The sequence below is a fragment of the Cavia porcellus genome, unplaced genomic scaffold (assembly GCF_034190915.1).
Source record: "Cavia porcellus strain 051 isolate PalLab524CR breed Dunkin Hartley unplaced genomic scaffold, mCavPor4.1 scaffold_1, whole genome shotgun sequence".
NCBI classification, from domain to species: domain Eukaryota; kingdom Metazoa; phylum Chordata; class Mammalia; order Rodentia; family Caviidae; genus Cavia; species Cavia porcellus.
The window spans coordinates 173088483-173107232 of record NW_026947484.1 but is presented as its reverse complement, the minus strand read 5'-3'; the positions used below and the strand labels follow the sequence as shown (position 1 = coordinate 173107232).

The following is an 18750-nucleotide window of genomic DNA, read 5'->3' as shown; positions in this document are numbered from 1 at the left end:
CCATGGCTACCAAACCTGATAAACTTCCTTAAGCATACTTCCTCATTCTGGAGGAAGTGTGCTGATGTCTGATAGTATCCCAACAATACAGAAGTTCTTTCTGTGTATGGAGGGAAGAATGCTCATATTCAGCCTGTTTATCCCCACCCCAGTCATATTCTCTGAGTAGAACTGTTTTCTCTCTCCCTTAATCACTGAGATGAGAGGGCCAGCAATCCTTCTCTCCACTGGGTTGTTGCAGACATGATGAGACATGGCATAGAAAGTGGTAGCAGTTGCTTGAAAATGATAGCTATTTGGGAGACTGCCTTGATTTTTATGATGTGTTTAATTTGTCCCAATACCTTGAAAGACCTATTTCTTTTCACAGAGCAATGATGTACAGCTGCAATCAGCTGCCAAATTTGCTTTTGATGCAAATATCCTCTGTGACTGGAAATGACCAAAGGGAACTAATGTCTGGAATATGCCATAGGGAGTTCCATAGCTCCTTCTCCTCTGTCCTCATATTGTCCTGAAAGGTGAGTTCTGGCTCCTGGCCCATGGTCCAGAACTCTCTATTATTTTCAAGCTAATATGATTAAGCTTTTTCAGAAAAATTTAAATTTTGATTAGCACATATTTGTAGCACATTATAATTACACTCATCCTGGGGAGTTGGTATATGCATGTAACACACTATAATTCTTTTTGTTTCCCTTTCACCTTCCTTCTCTCTTTTCTCCTCCCTGCATCTCTTGGTCCCCTTCCCATTTACAAAAGATGAGTAAAGGTAATGAGGGTTACTCCGGAGACAGCTTTTTATGTGCATTATCGTATTTGACCTTTACCTTGACCTTGGGACCTAGAAACTAAGATTTAAAGGGGTAATGATTGCAAAAGGTCCCATGGGTGACAGATAGCAGATGACAGACTCAAACCCAGGGACAGTGGCATCGAAGGCAATACTGGTCACTGCTCTGCCTTGTCTCCTCTCTAAATATGACAGGATAAGCTGGCCATCCAGTGAATAGAGGGGAGAGAAAACTCCCAGTGAAAAAGACTGCTTTTGGTGAGAGCCCGTTGTTTGACATGGTCTGTGAAAGTAGGAACTGGGTAAATGACTTAAAGGGGTGCCTCTCTGACTTTTCACCACCTGGAGAATCTTCCTGTAAGGCAGATTCTGACGCAGTGGGCCTGGGGTGGGGCCTGAGGTCTTGTGGTTCTAGTTAGCCTCTAGCTAAGGCCTCTAGCTAAGGCCATGGACCATACAGGAAGTAGAAAGTGCTTGAAGATATTACCTAATAGGCAACTAGGACACTTGCGGTCTTCAGAGACACCTGTAGGAGGTTGAATGTGGATTTGGGCTCTGATACAGACTTAGAAATTCCCCATGTCTGAAAATCCAGGTGTCTTGTTCTTGTTGTCTCTTCTCTCAATCTCAATTTTTTTTTGCCCTTTAACTCCACTTCCTGTCATACCCCATCTAGTCAGATGGACACTTTCTCTACTCCCACCAATCCTCTCTTCCCCTGTGGGTTGCCTTCCTCTGGGCTGGGCTTCTGCTCACTCTTTGTTCCATCTGGAATAGCCTGCCCCATTTTGTCCTGCTCTCATCCTATCAAGAGAGAGCAATTTATACTCATAAGTGTGGAAAGGGTGACAGAACGAGGCCATCATCATCTTCAGCCCTCAACACATGAAGTGAGTTAGACATGAGTTTTCAAGAAATGACAAAACCACCTAGGAAAGCACGTTTGTGACGTCAGAGTACCTCACGGCTTACTTTGTAACAAGGAAGAACAAGCATATTTTGCAAAAGACATATTGGTGGCTATCACCTTAATTAAGTAATTAAACATAATCACCAAAAAGTGGGACAACTTGACATAAGCCACTGGCTTTGTTACAAGAAGAAAAGCATAACATTACCTAGGTACTATTCTCGTTAAAAATGCTTCAGAATCAAATACCAAGACAACTCCAGAACATGAACTCTTTACAACAGTACTGGCCAGGATCTTTCCAAAAAGTTAGTATTATGAAGAAGAAATAACAAAGCGTAGGGAAGATTGTTAGATCAGTGCTTCTCCAACTTCATTATTCCTGTAGATCACATGGGAAGCGTGTAAAATGCAGACTTAGATTAAGTAGCTAGAGAGCGGGGCCAGTGACTCTGGGTTTCTAGCAAGCTCCAAGGAACACCCATTAAACAGTAACTTGTTAGATTAAAATGGACATAATCCTTAGACATAGTGGAGTGTGTGACTCTAGACTGGGGTCTAACTACTTAAGAAATACAAAATGAAACAGCTATAGAAGACATTTTTGTTTAAGTGGAGAAGTTGAAATATGGACCACATTATTCTTATTAGGTGACAGAACTGAAACAGAAAATTCTTCTGGCTATGGTAAAAGGATTATGCCAAATAGGAGATGGGGGCTGAAGTACTTGCATCTGAAAGGCTGCACTGGCTGTAACTTACTTTTGCCTGCTTATGCAGTAAATACAGCTGCGGGAACATATGGGCACTTGCCAATCTAGTGAAAAGTTATACAGTTGTTTCCCAACATTTGTGTATATTTTCAAAACAAACTTTGGGTGTAAGATGCGATCTTTATAACCCTTGCAGACTTGGTTTTCATTCTAGTTCTTCCACAAACATTTCCATACACTCAAGCAGAAATTGCCCAGCTTGCCACAGTGTGTGACATTCTGCCTGGAATTTGGATTCCCGGACTTCCCTTTCCTCAGTTTAGCAGAGCACCTAGGACCTTGCTCAGCCCACGTAGTCATTCTCCCACAACACAGCCCAGGGCTTGCTCTCGAGAACATTCTCAGGGGATTTAAAAAATTTGTTAGATGGAATTAATATTAGATGTATGAGAGTTACTTAGGTATAGGGAAGCATCATAGGTGGGTCAGGTCATTCCTGTGCTATATCTGAGAACAAATAACCCAAAAGATCCTGCTACCACTGCCAACAATCACAGCCCTCACACACATTACTGGTGAGAGGTATATGGTGTTGTGGGAATATCTTTTCTCTTTTCTTTTCTTTCTCTCTCTCTTTACTTTCTTTCTTTCTTTTTCTTTCTTTCTTTCTTTGTTTCTTTCTTTCCTTCCTTCCTTTAATCATTCTCTTTGCTTACAAAGAGAAAAGAGGCAGCTACTTCCTTTTTTTTTTTTTTCTAGAAATGTCTACAGTACTTGGAAATAGAACCATTTGGAACTCTTGCTCTGACATTCTGGAACGTGACCTTAATGTCTCTCCTGGACTGGCTAAGAGGAGGCACCTACTCTGGAAATAAGCAGTCTCTAAGCTTGAGGGTCTCAAAGCCCCCTTGAAATGTAAGCACCTATTTCTGGTACAACCCAGAGCCTGTATCGTTGTGTATTCCTTCTTAAAAGGAAGGAGATGAAAGAAGTTGGATTTTTTCTTTCGCGTTGCTGTATAAATCTTGTGAAATCCTACCTGGACTCTGTAGACTTTCTCAAGCTGCCTGATTGCTGGCATTTGTGTGCTGACTCAGTAATAAATAAATTTTCTCTCTTTTCATATTGATGTGACAGTGTGTCTCTTTGTGGTAGGATTTTAGTTCCTCAACGGGACACTGCTACAATCTCTTTGAAGGCTGATGAACAGCATTTATTGAGGGGAAAATAAACAATTTAATTTCACCTCTAGGAATTTATCCTAAGATAAACTTAGAGGTGAACCCAGAGGGCAAAAATCTTAGAGAAAATTACAAGTGTCTCTCAGTAGACATACATTTAACAGATTTTGAAGTACTGGTACAATACAATATTATGTGGCTCTTCAACAAAGTGAAATAGACTTCTACATATTGACAAGGAAAGATCTTTGAGACCTACAAAGCAAAGAATAAAACTATGGGTTTATTGGAATAATATGTGTACTATGTATTTTTGTAGATGCTCAGATTTAAGGGAGGACTATGAAAACCTATTCATGGTGGTTATTTCAATAAAGAAGGATTGGTGGTTGGAGGGGGTGAATATGAGAAACTTTTACGTTTCCCCCTTTATTCTTATTTACTCATTACTTTATGTAAATGTAACATTGGATTAGAATAAACAGAATTAAACACAAATAAAAGTATGACCACCAGGGAGACTTTAAATATATCACCACAAGAAAGCTCCCTAAACAAGGCAAAAGCAGGAATTTATTGGTTTTCTTGACTATGAACCCAATGTTTAGAACAATGTCCTGTCTAAAGTAGTTATTCAATAAACATTTGAGATTGAAACCTAAATTCTTCCTTTGCCTCTCCTATGGAGCTTGACCTTGAAGTTATTTTGTCTTTAAACCAAACCCCAAGGCAATCTTTTCATGACCCTATACAATCTGTACCATTTCTCCTCTATCCTTTTGCTGGTAGCAGGAGTGCCAGGGCTCTGACCTCCCTTTCTCGCCTGTTTGAAATTGTTCATGTTCCTCAAGCCAACCAGTTGGAGAAACTTCAGTCCCCAGTGAGTTTTTAAGCCTGCTGAAGAGACACACTGTCTCTAAATCTTATGATCTTATGTAGCCCTATATGCCTATCTTGTGTCATTTATTATATACCATGATTTAACTAGCTAACATTTTGTGGATAGATGTGACCTTTCGTCAAGAACTGTAGGACTTCTTATAGCAATAAGATCATCCTCATGGTTTGCCTCTCCTGTCCCTGCTACACCTCAAAGGAGCTATGTGGCCCTTAGTTCTTCCCAGTTTTAATAAGAGGATGTGAGCTCAAGCATCTTGAGTTTCTCTGCCAGAAGTCCTGGTGAGCCTCTTTGCTGTCTAAGTTCCACCTGCTCTAAGGTCCATCCATACTCCTCCTTCTTATCAGATACTTTCTTCACAACGCAGGCTGCAGGGATTACATGTTCCTAATCCTGAACACAGTTAATGTCATATAAATTATTTTAAAAAATGTATGTGTAAAACACTTAACATAAAATATCACAACTACTACTAATAGTAAAGGCCATAGATTGAGAAAGGGTAACAGAGATTTCTTCAGTTATGAAAATCCCAGCACAGTCAGGTAGGGTGGTGCATGCCTTAAATCCCAGGGAGGCAGAGGTAGGAGGGTTGCAAGTTTAAGACCAGACTTAAAGTTTAAAATTTAAAACAAGGACTCGATCCCCAGTCTCACATTTATACATGAAAGAGAGAAGAAAAAAAAAATAAATCACAGCACATCAAATCATAGAATCAGGTTGAGATATGCCTGTTTTCATAGCCAAGCATGAAGAGTAAGTCAGGGAAACAGATTCACCAGCAGGTAAAGCTTCAGCAGGGACAGAGTTTCTTGATACTTCTGGGACCATCTATATCATCAAAGTGAAAGGTTTCTCATTAAGCAGCCCAGCAGTCTTGACACTAACACAGTCTTGGGGTGGCCTAGTTCAAGCTGTTTCCTTTTTGCTCCTCATTTTCTATATTTATAACAATAAAGCAGAAAGATCCACTTTAGTTATTTCACAGAAGAAGTCAGTTTGACTCCAAATCGGATTTGAATGAGGAGACTTTGAAGTTCTCTCTCACCCTTTGTCATTTTTTCTCACCACTGCCTGGATTTCCCATCCCATGCACAGGTCCTACCAGCATCCTTCACCTAACTTCAAGGTCACTTCAGTTCCTTTCCCTGGCCAACACACTTCTGCTTCATCCCAAATTCCAGTCACAGAAATTATAGTCTGTACTGATAAAAGGCATCCTAGGATGTTTCTAGAGCATCGTTTTTATTAGATGGAAACGAGCCCATAAAATGATGAGTTCTACAAATTCCTCCATCCAAACTGAATGTTCTCAGCCCCCTCCCTTTCTCTTTACTTATACCGAGATACAAGCTTCAAAGCTTCATTTAAATTTCAAAGCTTAAGACACTCGGGAAATAGATAACAAAGCCTTTTAACTCCCAGTTCTTTTCAAGAAGAGTTATGGAGCATTTGGCCTGAGACCGCTGAAGAAAAACCAAAGCGAATTTTACAGGATTATAACACTATGACGGGTGAGGTCGTAAACAGAAACATTCTCACTGTGGCAGGATAATATGTTTGGGTACAGTTATTACATGATCCAGATTAGCAAACACTTTACCAGAAAAATAATGAGCCGCACATACTGTTGTGCAATATTTCCTTATTAATCTACAGTAAGGGAGTCTTGGTGAACACCAATAGTTGAGAAAAACTAAGAAGAGACTTTCTCCATCTCTTCTGTTTGCAGAAACAAATCTTAGCCCTTACTTCAAATAAAGTAAGTCTCCCCAGACTGTTTGACACTGCACAACCTATATCTCATGAATACTTAATATTCTGAGGTGTGTCGGAAGAAACAGGTGTCAAAAACATTTCTCTTCTCTGCCCCTCTGTTCTGTGTTTCTTGTGATGCCCTGAACTCTCCAGAGCAGTGGTTTGCAAGGACGCTTTCAATTTGTTTTGTGGGTTTTGACACTGAACTACCCAAAGTTCAGAGAAACCTTGGCCTTTTCTCTTGCTGTGTTTCCTGCCATAATAGGCTTCAGAAATTCAGTTCTTTGTTAAATATAAACAAACACAAAAGTGTTAAGAAAAACTCTTGACAATGAGGCATCAGAAACCTTAGGAGCACTGGACAAAACTACAGACCCCTGGAACCTCCTCTGAGGACACAGAAGATGCAATACCAGGTTGTACAAGCAAACTGTCTGGTTTCCTCAGTGCCTTCTTCTCTGGGACAATGAGTCTCTGGCTCAGCAGGATTTCAATCTTAAATTTCTCAAGGTCAATAGCTTCCCTCCATTCTTTTGGCTCATGCAAGCTTGGAAAGTTTTGAAATAATGGTCCAATAATATTTCTCTCAAAAATCTAAATTATTTCAGGGAAGAAAGTTCCTGTTTCTTTTATTTATTTTTAGTTTTAGTTTTTGGTCGCAATTAACATGCATTCATCTGTTTCCTGAGCCCTTTCTCTGGGGAATGTGGAACCTAAATCGGGAAGGGAAACCAAGGCAGACCAATCTACTCACCGTCCTCTGAACCACCAGGACCATAATGGTTGCCACCGTGAAGATAAGACACAGAGCCAGTGTGGCGGTGGTGAAGTAGAAGTAACTGCGGCTGGCACGTCCCCAGTGGCTGGCCACGGAGCCAGGAGGCACATGCATGGCTGGGTCTGGGCAAGGGGTCCCGGGGCCGCGTGTGTGCAGCAGCCCTGGGTCCATCCTTTATATAGTCTTCCCTGCATCACACCTTATCACTCCTCATCTTCAGTTCTGGCCCCATCTCTGTTCCAAGAAGGATTTTCCCCCTGCATCCTGGATCATGTGACTTGGAAAAAAATCTTCATCGACTGTCTGGCGGAGAAACACTTCTCTGGGGGCGTGAGGCAAAAGGCAGCGGCAGCAAGGGAGGGGGAGAGGTTCATTTTTCATTGCCTGGGATTATTTTGAGTGCAGAGAAACTGTAGCGAGAGAGAAGGTGGCTGATGTCAGAGGACGCGTAGAAAAATGACAGTTCCTCTGGGTGCGCGCGCCTGTGTGTGTGCGCGCGCGTGTGTAGAAAGTAACTTCTGTTTCTTTCCGACTCAGCCACAAATATCCTGCTATTGGAGAGACTGTATACACTCTGCAGAGGAAGGAGGCTCAGGAGACCTCAAGATAAAAATCCTTGCTAGGTCTGAGGAAGCTGTTTTCCTTGGACGGTGGTAGAGTGACCAAGGGTTCAGTTTGATAACAACGGTGCCTTCTGAGAACTGGAAGTGCCACCCACTCTCTGGGAAAAAGGAGCCCACACTTGTGGAGATTCATCCAAAAGGCAAAAACCTTATTCTTTGCAGCAGAGGAATTGAGGACAGGTTCAAAGATCCTGGGAGAGGACAGAAATCTGGAAAATTTGAGCTTTTGAACAACAACCTTTGCTAAATATTTTGGAATCTGTTAAACCAGAAGATGGCCGTAGGACTTCCGTAAAACTGAAAAAAGGGAAGGGATTTAGTGTGAAGAGGAGAGATGGGGTGCTGGGAAGTGGACAGAGAGTGGGGGTGTCCTGTGTAGTGTACTGTGTGGGGCACGTGTGTGGTGTGCAGGTGTGTGTGGGGGGGTGTGGTATGAGTGTGTGGTGTGTTGCATGTGTGATTAGTAATAACCTCTGCTGGCTCAGGTATGGTCCTAGAAGCTTTACGTATGGCCTCCTTCAATCCTTACCTTTTCCCTCTGAGCCAAGTAGTGTTTCCTCTTTGAAGATGGGAAAATCAAAGCTCAACACAGATGAAAACACTCTCAGCAAAAGTTTGCTAAAGGGTGACAGAACTTGGCTGCATGTTTAAATCCACCTGGCTCTAAAGCCCACACTAAGCTGTCCAAACTTCTCTGCACTTGCTGGCTGACGCTGACCAGCTGAGGTCCAGTGTGAGCCTTTCCCCTTTTAGCTCTGTGTCCTTGTCTCAGTCCTTGTGGGCCTTCCTTTCTCTTTCTGCATTATAATCATCGTGAAAATCAGCCCAAATGATGTAAGATCACTTCTTGAATGGGAATAGACTTGGCAGATGGTGTCGGACAATTCCTGTTAGACATCCCAAGCAGTCCCCAGGGTCATGTCTGGAATTTACATATAATAGATTGCCTAGGACACAGAAGTGAGTCATATTTGTAGTTACTAATGATCTATGTGTCAGAATGACATTTATAATATTAATCACTGCACAGCAGCTTCCTCCAGATGCAGCTCTTGGAAAACTTTATGTGTTGTCACCCTGGAGATTGCCCTTAAGGTTTGCAACTGGTCCCTTTCTGCTCATTTTTTTTGCTGAAAGCCAGAACCCACTAAGGAAATGCCCCATACCCAAAGCCAAGTTTTGTGCATTACCGTTGCATCACTGCATCACTGCATGCGTCTCTAACTTCTGAGTGCCTCCTGAGTTCGTTGCAACTTAGGAATTGGTTGGGTTCCTTCCTTGTGAATCTATGAAATCATAAACCCTAATTTGGTGAATTAATGAGTTGTTTTCTTGGGCTTAGTAGAATGGTAGTCAGTATGTCTATTCTATAATCCAGGACACTGAGGTCCCCTTGGTCCTGAGTTGAGCTTGGCCTGTTACTGGAGATGGGAATGACACAAGCCAGTGTTTTGTAAGTGTGTAACTGATCTAGAGAGAAAGCTGTGTTCTCTGGTGGGTATGGACAGTGGGTGGGTAGCAGAGCCTCTTGATCTACCCAAGGTTGCTGAGAACAGGCTGAACCCTTAGCCCTTTCTGTTGAGCCCCTTTGATCAGAGTGGAAAACTTCTGATTGTTGAATGGAAGCTGTGGGTGTTGAAAATTAAAAAGGCTTTGCTTGAAGTTCAGGTCTTCCTGAAGGGCCGCGAGGTTGAGAAGGGCAATGGAAAAAGTGTTTGTCTTACAGTTACTCGTTTTGCATACTGTACAATGTCCTGGGAGAGAAGGCTGACAAGGGGAAAAATCACCCTTTGTTTTTATTCAGAACCTTTGAACAGTTGAGATTTCCAGATCAGTCTCTAGTACTTTTTGGCCTCAATTTCACTCTACTCACAGACCCTCAGTGGCTCCCTATTCCCTGCTCCCCATTATTATAAACTCCCCTATGCGTCCCAGAAGTTACAGAACTGACCAGCTGATCAAGCAATCCACACTCAATCTATGTGCATACAGAAGGAACCTATACAGAGGTTCTTGTTGAGTGATGGCCACATCCTTTCTGGAAACACAACTCTGCAGAGTATAAAAATGCAAGAAAGTAGAACTGCTCTAGTTGTAGCAGAGGTGGGGCAGAAGAAGGACTGGACCCAGTCTGGTCATCACCCTTTTGAGGCCTGGAGTCTACCCAAGAGGAACACAATTTGGAAAGTTGTGATTTTTGGTCCAAATCCTTCAGGTCTAAAATAAGGAAATAGAGACACAGAGATGGATGTGACCCAAAGGAATTTATTTTGTGAGCAATAGAGACAGATTTGTCAGTTCCTTTGCTCACACTCAGGCCTTCTTTGCTAATATTCCAGGCCCACACAGACCACCTCTCACATTTTACTTACTTTTCCCCCTTCGGTCCTTCCAGACCTCCAAGCTCAGGTCAGCCTACGTCACCTACTCCAGGAAAACCTGCCCAGATCTTTCCAGTCCAGCAGTGCACTCCTGGAACCCCTACCTCTAGTGCCACACAGCCCAACGACCCAATTATCTCTTAGTCTCAATACACACCTGCCAAGTGTGTGAACACAGGTGAATTTCACCTTCCCCATGATGTTGAGATTTCCTGGGGACAATCTGTACTTTCTCAGCCATAAACCCTACCCTGAGCATCGTGCCATACTTGGTGCCAGGCTTATACATGATGGCTAGCTCTTGTGTTAACTTAGTGTGTATGGAAAGAGAAGTTGGCTGTTTTATTAATTTTCTCATCACTGAGACACAATATCAGATACTTACAATTTAAAGAAAGAGAGGTGAATTTTGACTCACATTTTAGTCCATGGTTTGCCAGCTTCCAGGAAGAAGCGGGATGGTGGGAGGGCAGAGCAAAGCTGCTCATCTCGCGCAGCCGGGAAACAGGAAGGAAAGAGAAGGGCTGGGGCAGAAGATGTGCTCTTCGAGGTCATGCTTCAGGGACCCACCTCTTCTAGGGGACCCTACTTCCTCACACCAAGCCAGCTGTAGTGCTTTCCTAACCCAGTTACCTTCCACAGGCCTCATCTCTGAGTACGTAAGGACCTTTGGGGCCATCTAGATATGAACTTCTCAACTGTTCCACACTTTCCCAGCCTTCGCCAAATGACTCTCTGGCTGCTCATTCATCCTCTAAATTCCAGCGTGTCCCTCAGAGACTGACCACCAGCCTCTTTCCAGGCTGTAATGAGCTGTTGGGTGTGACTCATGCAGCCAACACCCAGCAAACAAACCAAATCTATCCTCCTTGCAAGAGGAAATCCCGTCTTGCAAAAATAAAGAGGAACCAGTTGTAGCCTCCCTTTTCAATGTGTCACCACATGGGATTCTTACAGCACAAACCAGTGATGGCCCAGCAGCATTCATGTCATCATACCCTGGGGACCTGGGAGAATTAAAAACCTTCCTAATTCTCCTGAGTCAGAAGCTCAGGCTAAGGCTCAAGGAATTTGTGTTTTACCAAGTACTCCAGGGAAGGAATTTGTGCTTTAGCAAGCACTCCAGTAAATTATTAAATCATTTGAAAATATAGATTATGCAAATAACCCCCAATAACTTTCAGAAAGAACCTCTAAGGGATCTTCTGATCAAGACTCTGGCCTTTGGGCAGGTAGAGTGCTGACCTCATGGAACAGGAGAGAAGAATAAGGCACAGTAAAATCATTTGCCGGGGTCAGGTGGCTGGGTAACAGGGGTGTGAGCACTAGTTTACTACATCTTGGTTAAACCACCTGTCTAACCTGTTATGGCTGTAGGTCTGACAGTACTATTGTATATGTGGATGGGAATATATTTGAAATTCAATTGAACTATGAGTAGTTGTAGCAGAGATTTTATGGTCCACAATGCTGAAAACATTTACTATTAACTTTCTTACAGAAATGTGCTGACCCTTGATTTAGGAGTACTAAAATAAATTGGAGGTAGTATAATCAAAAGGATTTGGGGGAAAATAACAGAAATGTGCTTCTTAGACACCTCCATAAAATTTCATTAATGTATACATTGTTAAAAATGGACCAAAATAAATTCGAGGTAGGATAATCTGGATTTCTTGTGAGAAGATTCTTTTGGGAATTCTCTAATTGGAGAAAAGCTATATGTACAGGATGGCACTAGGGTGGACATATGTGCTGAAAGGGAGGTGGGGCTGAAGACATTTAGGATATATATATATATATATATTCACTATTAAAATATGTGTGTGCATGCATGGGTGCCTAAGTGTTTATTAGATTGCATATGAAACTTTATTAATGTTTTCAGACAATTTAAAATAAGTGCCCAGGTTTAAGAACTGAAACCATTAATACAATGTAAAAATAGGATCCAAAATGTGAAATAGGAGAGTAAAGTGAGTGTATTTAAGAAATCTCGGCGGATGCTGTTTTCAACAACTAAGCATAGCCTGTGTACCTAGAGGCTTCCTGCCCCTCGGGACAAGAAAAGAAGTACAGTACGTTACAGAACTCTGTTTGGCGGTAAAAAGCAAATGAATTCAAATGGAGAGATGGGTGTTTTGTTGATTGTATGAATGCTTTGAAATACAACAAATTCTGAAATCCAAGTCCTTATAATCTGTGAATTGAAAGCAATCCATTGCAATGAATTAGCATAGGAGTCTCTCATAACAAGTGAAAATGCTGGACCATTTTAAAAGAAATGTAGTTTTGTGATTTTCACTTATAGAGAAGCAATGAGAAACATCAGAGAACTAATGACAGTGAAATGTTGAAAAATAGAACACTGCTTTCCTGATTTCCAGGGCCTTGCAGGATAGTTGAGGAGCCAGAAAACCCACAGAGAGAGATGAACCTTGAAACACCATTGTCATTCCAAAAAACTTAAGAATCTGATCTTTTTTTTGTAAAGCTGAAGAAAGAACCTAATACATTGATAAATAACAGGTATAGGAAGAGTCATTGTCCACCGGGGAGTGAGAAGTTCCTGGGTAGCAGGCACTGATCACAATAAGCCAGACAAATACCAGCCTTGCTTTCAGTATGAGTGGCAAGATGACCAGTTAAGTAAGTTATGACACAGCACCATTATTCTATAACAGACAGTGCAGCCGTTAAATACACAGTAGGGAAACTCACGCTGGTCTTTCTGTCACTAGGAGGTTTTCTGAGGTCAAATCTTTAACCTCTATACTTGCATAGCAAGGACAACTCATGCTGTGCTCTTATTAGATCATTCCATACCCTTCCTCTTCCAGTTAAAATCTTTTAGTATCTCCTCTGGCCTGCAGAATCCTGGTCATGTTTCTTTGTAAGGCTCTGAAAACTTCATTTTCATCCTCTAATTCCACTAAGTCCCTACCTTTGTTTCAGGCACACAGTTTAATCCTGACCCTGTGTCTGCTAATCTCTTTCCTGACTCTGTGGGTGTGTCCTCACTGTAACATCAAATGCCCCCCCCCCCGCATCTCTTGGTCCTTTAATTCAACACCTTTATTTTTTAAAGTTTCAGTTCAATTGTTGTCTCATCTTTACATTCACATCTCTAATTCTCAGTAAGAAATAGGTCCCTCTCTGTAGAGCTTCATAGGACACTTTTGTCCCTTGAGGGTAAGGAGATTAATAATTATTTTGTAGTTCTGACAATTGCCTGCATTTAGTGAGCGCATTGCTGCACTTAATTTCACAGTAGTTTCATGTGTACCTTTTAAATTTTAGCCTCCAAATTCTGGTATCTCTCCTACTCTACCCGCTGCCTCTACATACATGCACACAAACCTGTCTTCAAACAGAAACAGATTGGTGCTGTTTTCATTGGTAATATGACACATGTCTAAGGGAATCGATGCCTTCTTGGAATATGTCTGGGACATAACTGATACTCAGAGTGTTTAGATGAACAGGTGTTATTTTGACAAAAGGAAAAACAATGAAAGGATGAGGAGAGAGATCTGGATGTATCTTCAACGCTGAGGAATTTTTTAAAAAAGAATATGACTCATTTCTGAGTTACTCAGTTAAATTTTTTACAGATAAAATCAGACATGAATCTTCTAGGTGGGCTAGATTTATGGGCTTTACTAGAGAATAAGGCAAGGACTGAAAGATGTCATAAACTAAAACATTGTTTTCTGATGCTAGCAAAATCAGGAAATGACCTTATTTTCTCTTTAAAGTGGGCTATTTTGTTTTTTCAATTTCTAGGAAATAGTTAGCTTGACAGTCTTAGTTGTGAAGTACAAAACCACCATCTCCTTGGATGGTTAGGATGACTGAGCGAACTGTTTCTGATTGGACTGCTAGGTCCATTGTACAATGGCACATTTTATCAGGTGTGAAGGAACGAGCAAAAGAGAAACAGATGAACCATAACAGAATAGTTGATTCACTTTTCTAAGTGATCTTTTTTTTCTAGGAAGAAGAACAAAGTCTTGACCTAAGTTTGCCTTGCTTACATCAAACCGTCAGCATTGCAAATAAGAAGGGTACTGGCAGTCAGAAAACACCTGTGTGATGTCCACCGGCAGGGAGGCTAGAGAGGAGATGAGCAGTGTGAGGGGGCCCAAAAGGCCCTGACAGGTGGAGAAACAAGGAGTGGAGCACCTATCTGGGAAATTCTTCTTCCCCGAATCTGTGGAAAACTGTGGATGTCCTCTCTCCCCACTTTCTATTTCAGAACAGACATTTGATGAACACATGAAGTAGGGCAGGAGTCTGTAACCTTTGGATGTCTCCTTAGTCACTCGAGTCTGAGCTGTTTTCATTGGTAATATGACTAGAATCATTTTAACTGTGGGGGTGGTTAAAAGTTGTGTGTTGAAAACATTTTAAGATATTTCTTGGTAGTTGGTAGACTTTTGGTTTACATTTATTGAAAGGATCTGAGCCTTTCTTCTGTTGGCTTGAAGTGTTTAGACACCAACCTATTCAGATAAACCACTGGGTCTCATATCTGGACAATACATGGTAATTCATCAAAGACATCCCTTCTCCCTTCTCTCCATCCTGGCTGTTTTCCTCTTTGTTTTATCTCTTGGCTTTGTTCCCACCTAGATTCTTATAACCCTTCTGCTGAATCCACCTGTGATTTTACAAGAATACTTACCCCTTTCATTTTGTATTACATTTTTAAAATTTGTCCTAAATTATTTATAATGACTATGTATTACTTGTTATAGAGAAGATACCAGAAATCAGTCATAATCCCTACCCACAGGGAAGGCTACAAAATGGCATCTTAAAGTTATAGTGAATCTGCTACACTGTTGTTTTCTTTGTAAGCATATGCAGTTTCCTATGTGTCATGGAGAATTCTAGTATTTTTTTGTCTGAATGCCTTTTACTACCCTTCTAAGAATGTACAAAAAGTAAGAAACAGAATTATACTTCTCCTGTTGGAACCATCCTTCAGTTGATTGACTTAGTCTTGTACACTGCTTTCTTTGTCTATTATAAAATCATTTTTGAGTAGTCTCTCCTGTCTTTCAGCTCAGAGGATATTAGTATAATTGATGCATAGTGAGAGAAGCTGCACATCCTCAGTGGCAACTGAGAGAAAATGTGCTATCATTCACAGGACTCAGTATGCCAATCTGACGGAGCTGTAGATGATGCCTTTTGACTTAGGAAGCTGGACCCTGGAAAAGACTCTCTTGGCTATAGCTTCTCCTGTGAAGTCCAGCCTTTGGTTCCTGTGCATACCTGCTACAAGATCCAGATTGAACTCAACTGGTCCAGCTTTCCTTGGCTTCAGTGGACCAGGGAAAGCCCACCTCCATATAGTTTTGCCTTTTTTTTTCTCCTTCTGTTGCTTTGATGTAATAGAGCTTGATAAACACTTTGGAGGTGGGCAGGGAAATAAAACATAGATGTGTATATATTTAAACTAGGGGAGAAATTGTTGTCCAGGCTGCAATGGGTCTGAGAGCTGATCCATATAAAGAAAGATCTAAATATCACTATTTACAGAGTCCTTTAGGGAGCATCAGTAAGGTTGTTGTTGTAGTCAGGGATTGTGAGGAGAACAATTAGAATCAGGACACATAATTTACAATATTATTTTATGATGGTCATCCAGAGTTTAACACAAGTGCAGGAAATCTGTCCATAACACTAAAAACCCGGAATATTCAGCCAAGGGTCTGGATCCCACAGCAGTGTCCTGCATGAGTCCAGATGAAAACCTAGACCCCATGACAATGACTCCATTGAGTCCAACTAGAGATCTAGAGCCCACAAGAAAAGTTTGTCCTGGATTTAAGTGGCATATGTCTTCCCCTCCAGAGCCAGGAAGCGATACTCAATGTAAGGATCAGAGCTCCCCCAAAGTGAACCACAGCCACACTCACCAACAAGATCCTGAGCTCCTCCGATGACAACGATAAAATTCATACTGGGGAAGCTAGTTATGATGAAGTCCCCCAGGAGAATCAATGGCTCAGACAGCAGCACTTAGAGAAACCCAGTGTCCAGCTTCTCCTTCTCCACATCTCTATTTTTGCCAGCAATTTTCCTCAGGTGGACCATCTATGCTCAGCACCATGCTGATTTAACTCAGCTGACCACCAGTTTTTAATCCATAACAGTTGTGATTAAGAATTAAAAACTAGAAATCATGAAAGGAAAACATATACATAAATGTTGATTCTACCTGGCAATGGGTAAGCATATCATGAGGATCTCAGAATGTGGCTAGTGTTTGCTGATCACCCACTCTTGGACTACCTTTGGCTCTGATCCTGGTTTATCCATTGTGGGCCTGTCAAACATTAACTGTGCATAAGAGTTGTCTGCAGAGCTGATTAAACTGTAGATTTTAATTCCAAAATTTTGGGTGGAGACAACTGCATTTCTAATAAGTTCTAGGATTCTACTTCTCATAGGGCCACACTTTGAATAATGAGAGATAATCAAATTTATACATAGTGGTTTGTTCTGCCTAGTAGAACACAGCAGAATGAATACAGAAAGCCATCAAGGCAGCACTGAGAGAATCTCTTCACTAAGGGTCTTCCTAAGCAGTCTTAGGCCTGGTCTCCTCCTCCTCCTCCTCCTCCTCCTCCTCCTCCTCCTCCTCCTCCTCCTCCTCCTCCTCTTCCTCCTCTTCCTCCTCCTCCTAACAGATGCTGGGTTGTAAAGATGCCACATAGCTCTCTTGTGTAAAAGCTCAAAGCTCTGTAGGAACCACTGTCTGTTATAAACCCTTCTGGGTCCCATCTTGTAGGAAGCCCAGATCTAAACCTTTTTCCTAGATATTTATAGTTCATTCACAGCTTACCAATCAGAGATCATTTTCCCAGTTAATAATGTCTATATTTATTGAGAAATAGCTTTTAGAGGATAATGCTTTTAGATTAAATATAGGCGTTTTCCCTTAGAGAAGAAGGTATTTTTTAAAAAAAACTTTACTTCTGCTCCATGATGTTTTGTTTTCCTTTGGAAAACAAAGTCTACACAAGTCTACCAGCAAGTCAATAATCACCTGTCTCCTTTTTAGTTAGGACAGGGCCATGTGTGAGCTTGGGGGAGAAGGAATATGACATGAGCTTGAGAGTTGGGTGTTTCTGTGAGCCACTTCTCAGGTAACTGCTGGTTAGGGATGGAGAGTGCAGTAAAGAGCTCCAGGGAAGACTTGAGGAGCAGGGTGGAACCTCAAGCTGTAAGGAGAACAAGAACATGGACTAGAGATGTCTGGTGGGAGTTGCTATATGTTATGCACAGCGCAATAAGCTCAAACTTATAAGCTGTTTAAATCAAGATGCCCAAGAGGCAAAGGGAGTTCTTAAAATAATTACTTTGAGCTAAACCTGAAAGCTAGGTATAAATGAGAATGGTTCTAGTGCAATCAGAACACACAGGTTCACTCTAGGTATGATCTATTTTGTTTTCTCCAAAGAAATTTGTCAGTGAAAGCAATATAGCGTATCATTGTGTTGAGGGCTGTGTGGACGTGTGGGAGGGAGTGATATAAGGCAACAATACCAGCTTCTGGTAGGTGTAGGGAAAAATTAAGGACCATCCATTATTAGGATGATCAGAAACAAAAGTACTTGATGCACAAATCCTCATAGCTATTTATTTTTTACTTAGAAGCATTTGCATCAGTTTCGTGCTTTTTTGCATAGTACCCGACTATGAATTCTAGTTAATGTTATGAAGAAAACCTACCATGTCATGTGCAAGGCTATAGCACAGGCACCAATCCAATTTGGGGAGCATAAAAACATCCTGATGCAAGGTATGTTTGATTAGAAATCAGAAGGAAAATTTACTGGTAAGTAAATTACTGATAATGACAATAATGTTGATGATGGGGTTGGTGCTGGTGGTGGCAGAACTTACTCAGACTTTATGCCAACCTCAGTGTTGTGCGCTTTTTATGTATTATCTCAATTATTTCTCACAACCACTCTTTGGTCTAGTTATTAATATTATTCTCCCCCATGTTTTTTACAGAACTAATTGGAGACAAGAGAGCATCTTCTAGTGGAAAGGAGGCAGTACAAGGTCCCTGTGGTTAGAGAGAACAGAGCATATGACTCATTTGAGGAATAAAAAGAAAACACTTGGAATTGTATTGTGTAAAATGCTAAATGAGAAAAGATTTAATTCCTACCATAATGTGAGTGCTTGTAGGGAGAAAAGGATGGAACAAGTGTGAAAGTTTGTGTTGGGGTATAACATTTCACTGACTAAAAATACACCTGTTTTGCAATATGAAGTTATGGAGGATTTGATGTAAAAATTTGGTATCTTGATGCCTCACAGTGTTACCATCAAAAGAATGCTGTGTTAAACCTCAAGACCTAGGGGAAGAGATTTCAGAGGTGGAGTACTTTCCTTTTTTGATGATATGAAGCTAAATGTGGCAAGCTGTGTCTTAGTTATTTTTTACTCATCAATGAGACCAAACAGCTGAAGCCCAAAGTTCGGAAAGTAAAGGTTTGTTTTTTATAGCTTTTGGAGGTTTTAGACTATACTTAGTTGGCTCCAAGGCAGGGTGGCATGGCGAGGCCTCGGTTTAAGAGAGAAAGACACACCTTTTTTGGCCATTACATTATATCTTGGCTCTACCCCTAGGCTGGTGTAGCACTCACACTCCCAATCCAAGTGCTAGACAATGAACCAATCACA

General features: G+C 41.3%; 1 protein-coding gene across 2 annotated transcripts in view; it reads right to left on the bottom strand.

The window, feature by feature from the left end:
- The window catches only part of Tnfsf8 (TNF superfamily member 8), a 28752-nt gene extending 21191 nt beyond the window's left edge, over positions 1 to 7561 (bottom strand). For both annotated transcript variants that reach the window (XR_010051238.1, XM_003479143.4), the window contains exon 1: positions 7008 to 7561. Coding sequence is in view for 1 of the 2 variants with exons in the window: in XM_003479143.4 (XP_003479191.1) it covers positions 7008 to 7202 (195 nt within the window). In the remaining variant the exon portion in view is untranslated. The remainder of the gene's footprint in view (positions 1 to 7007) is intronic.
- Between the last annotated feature and the right edge of the window lie 11189 nt (positions 7562 to 18750).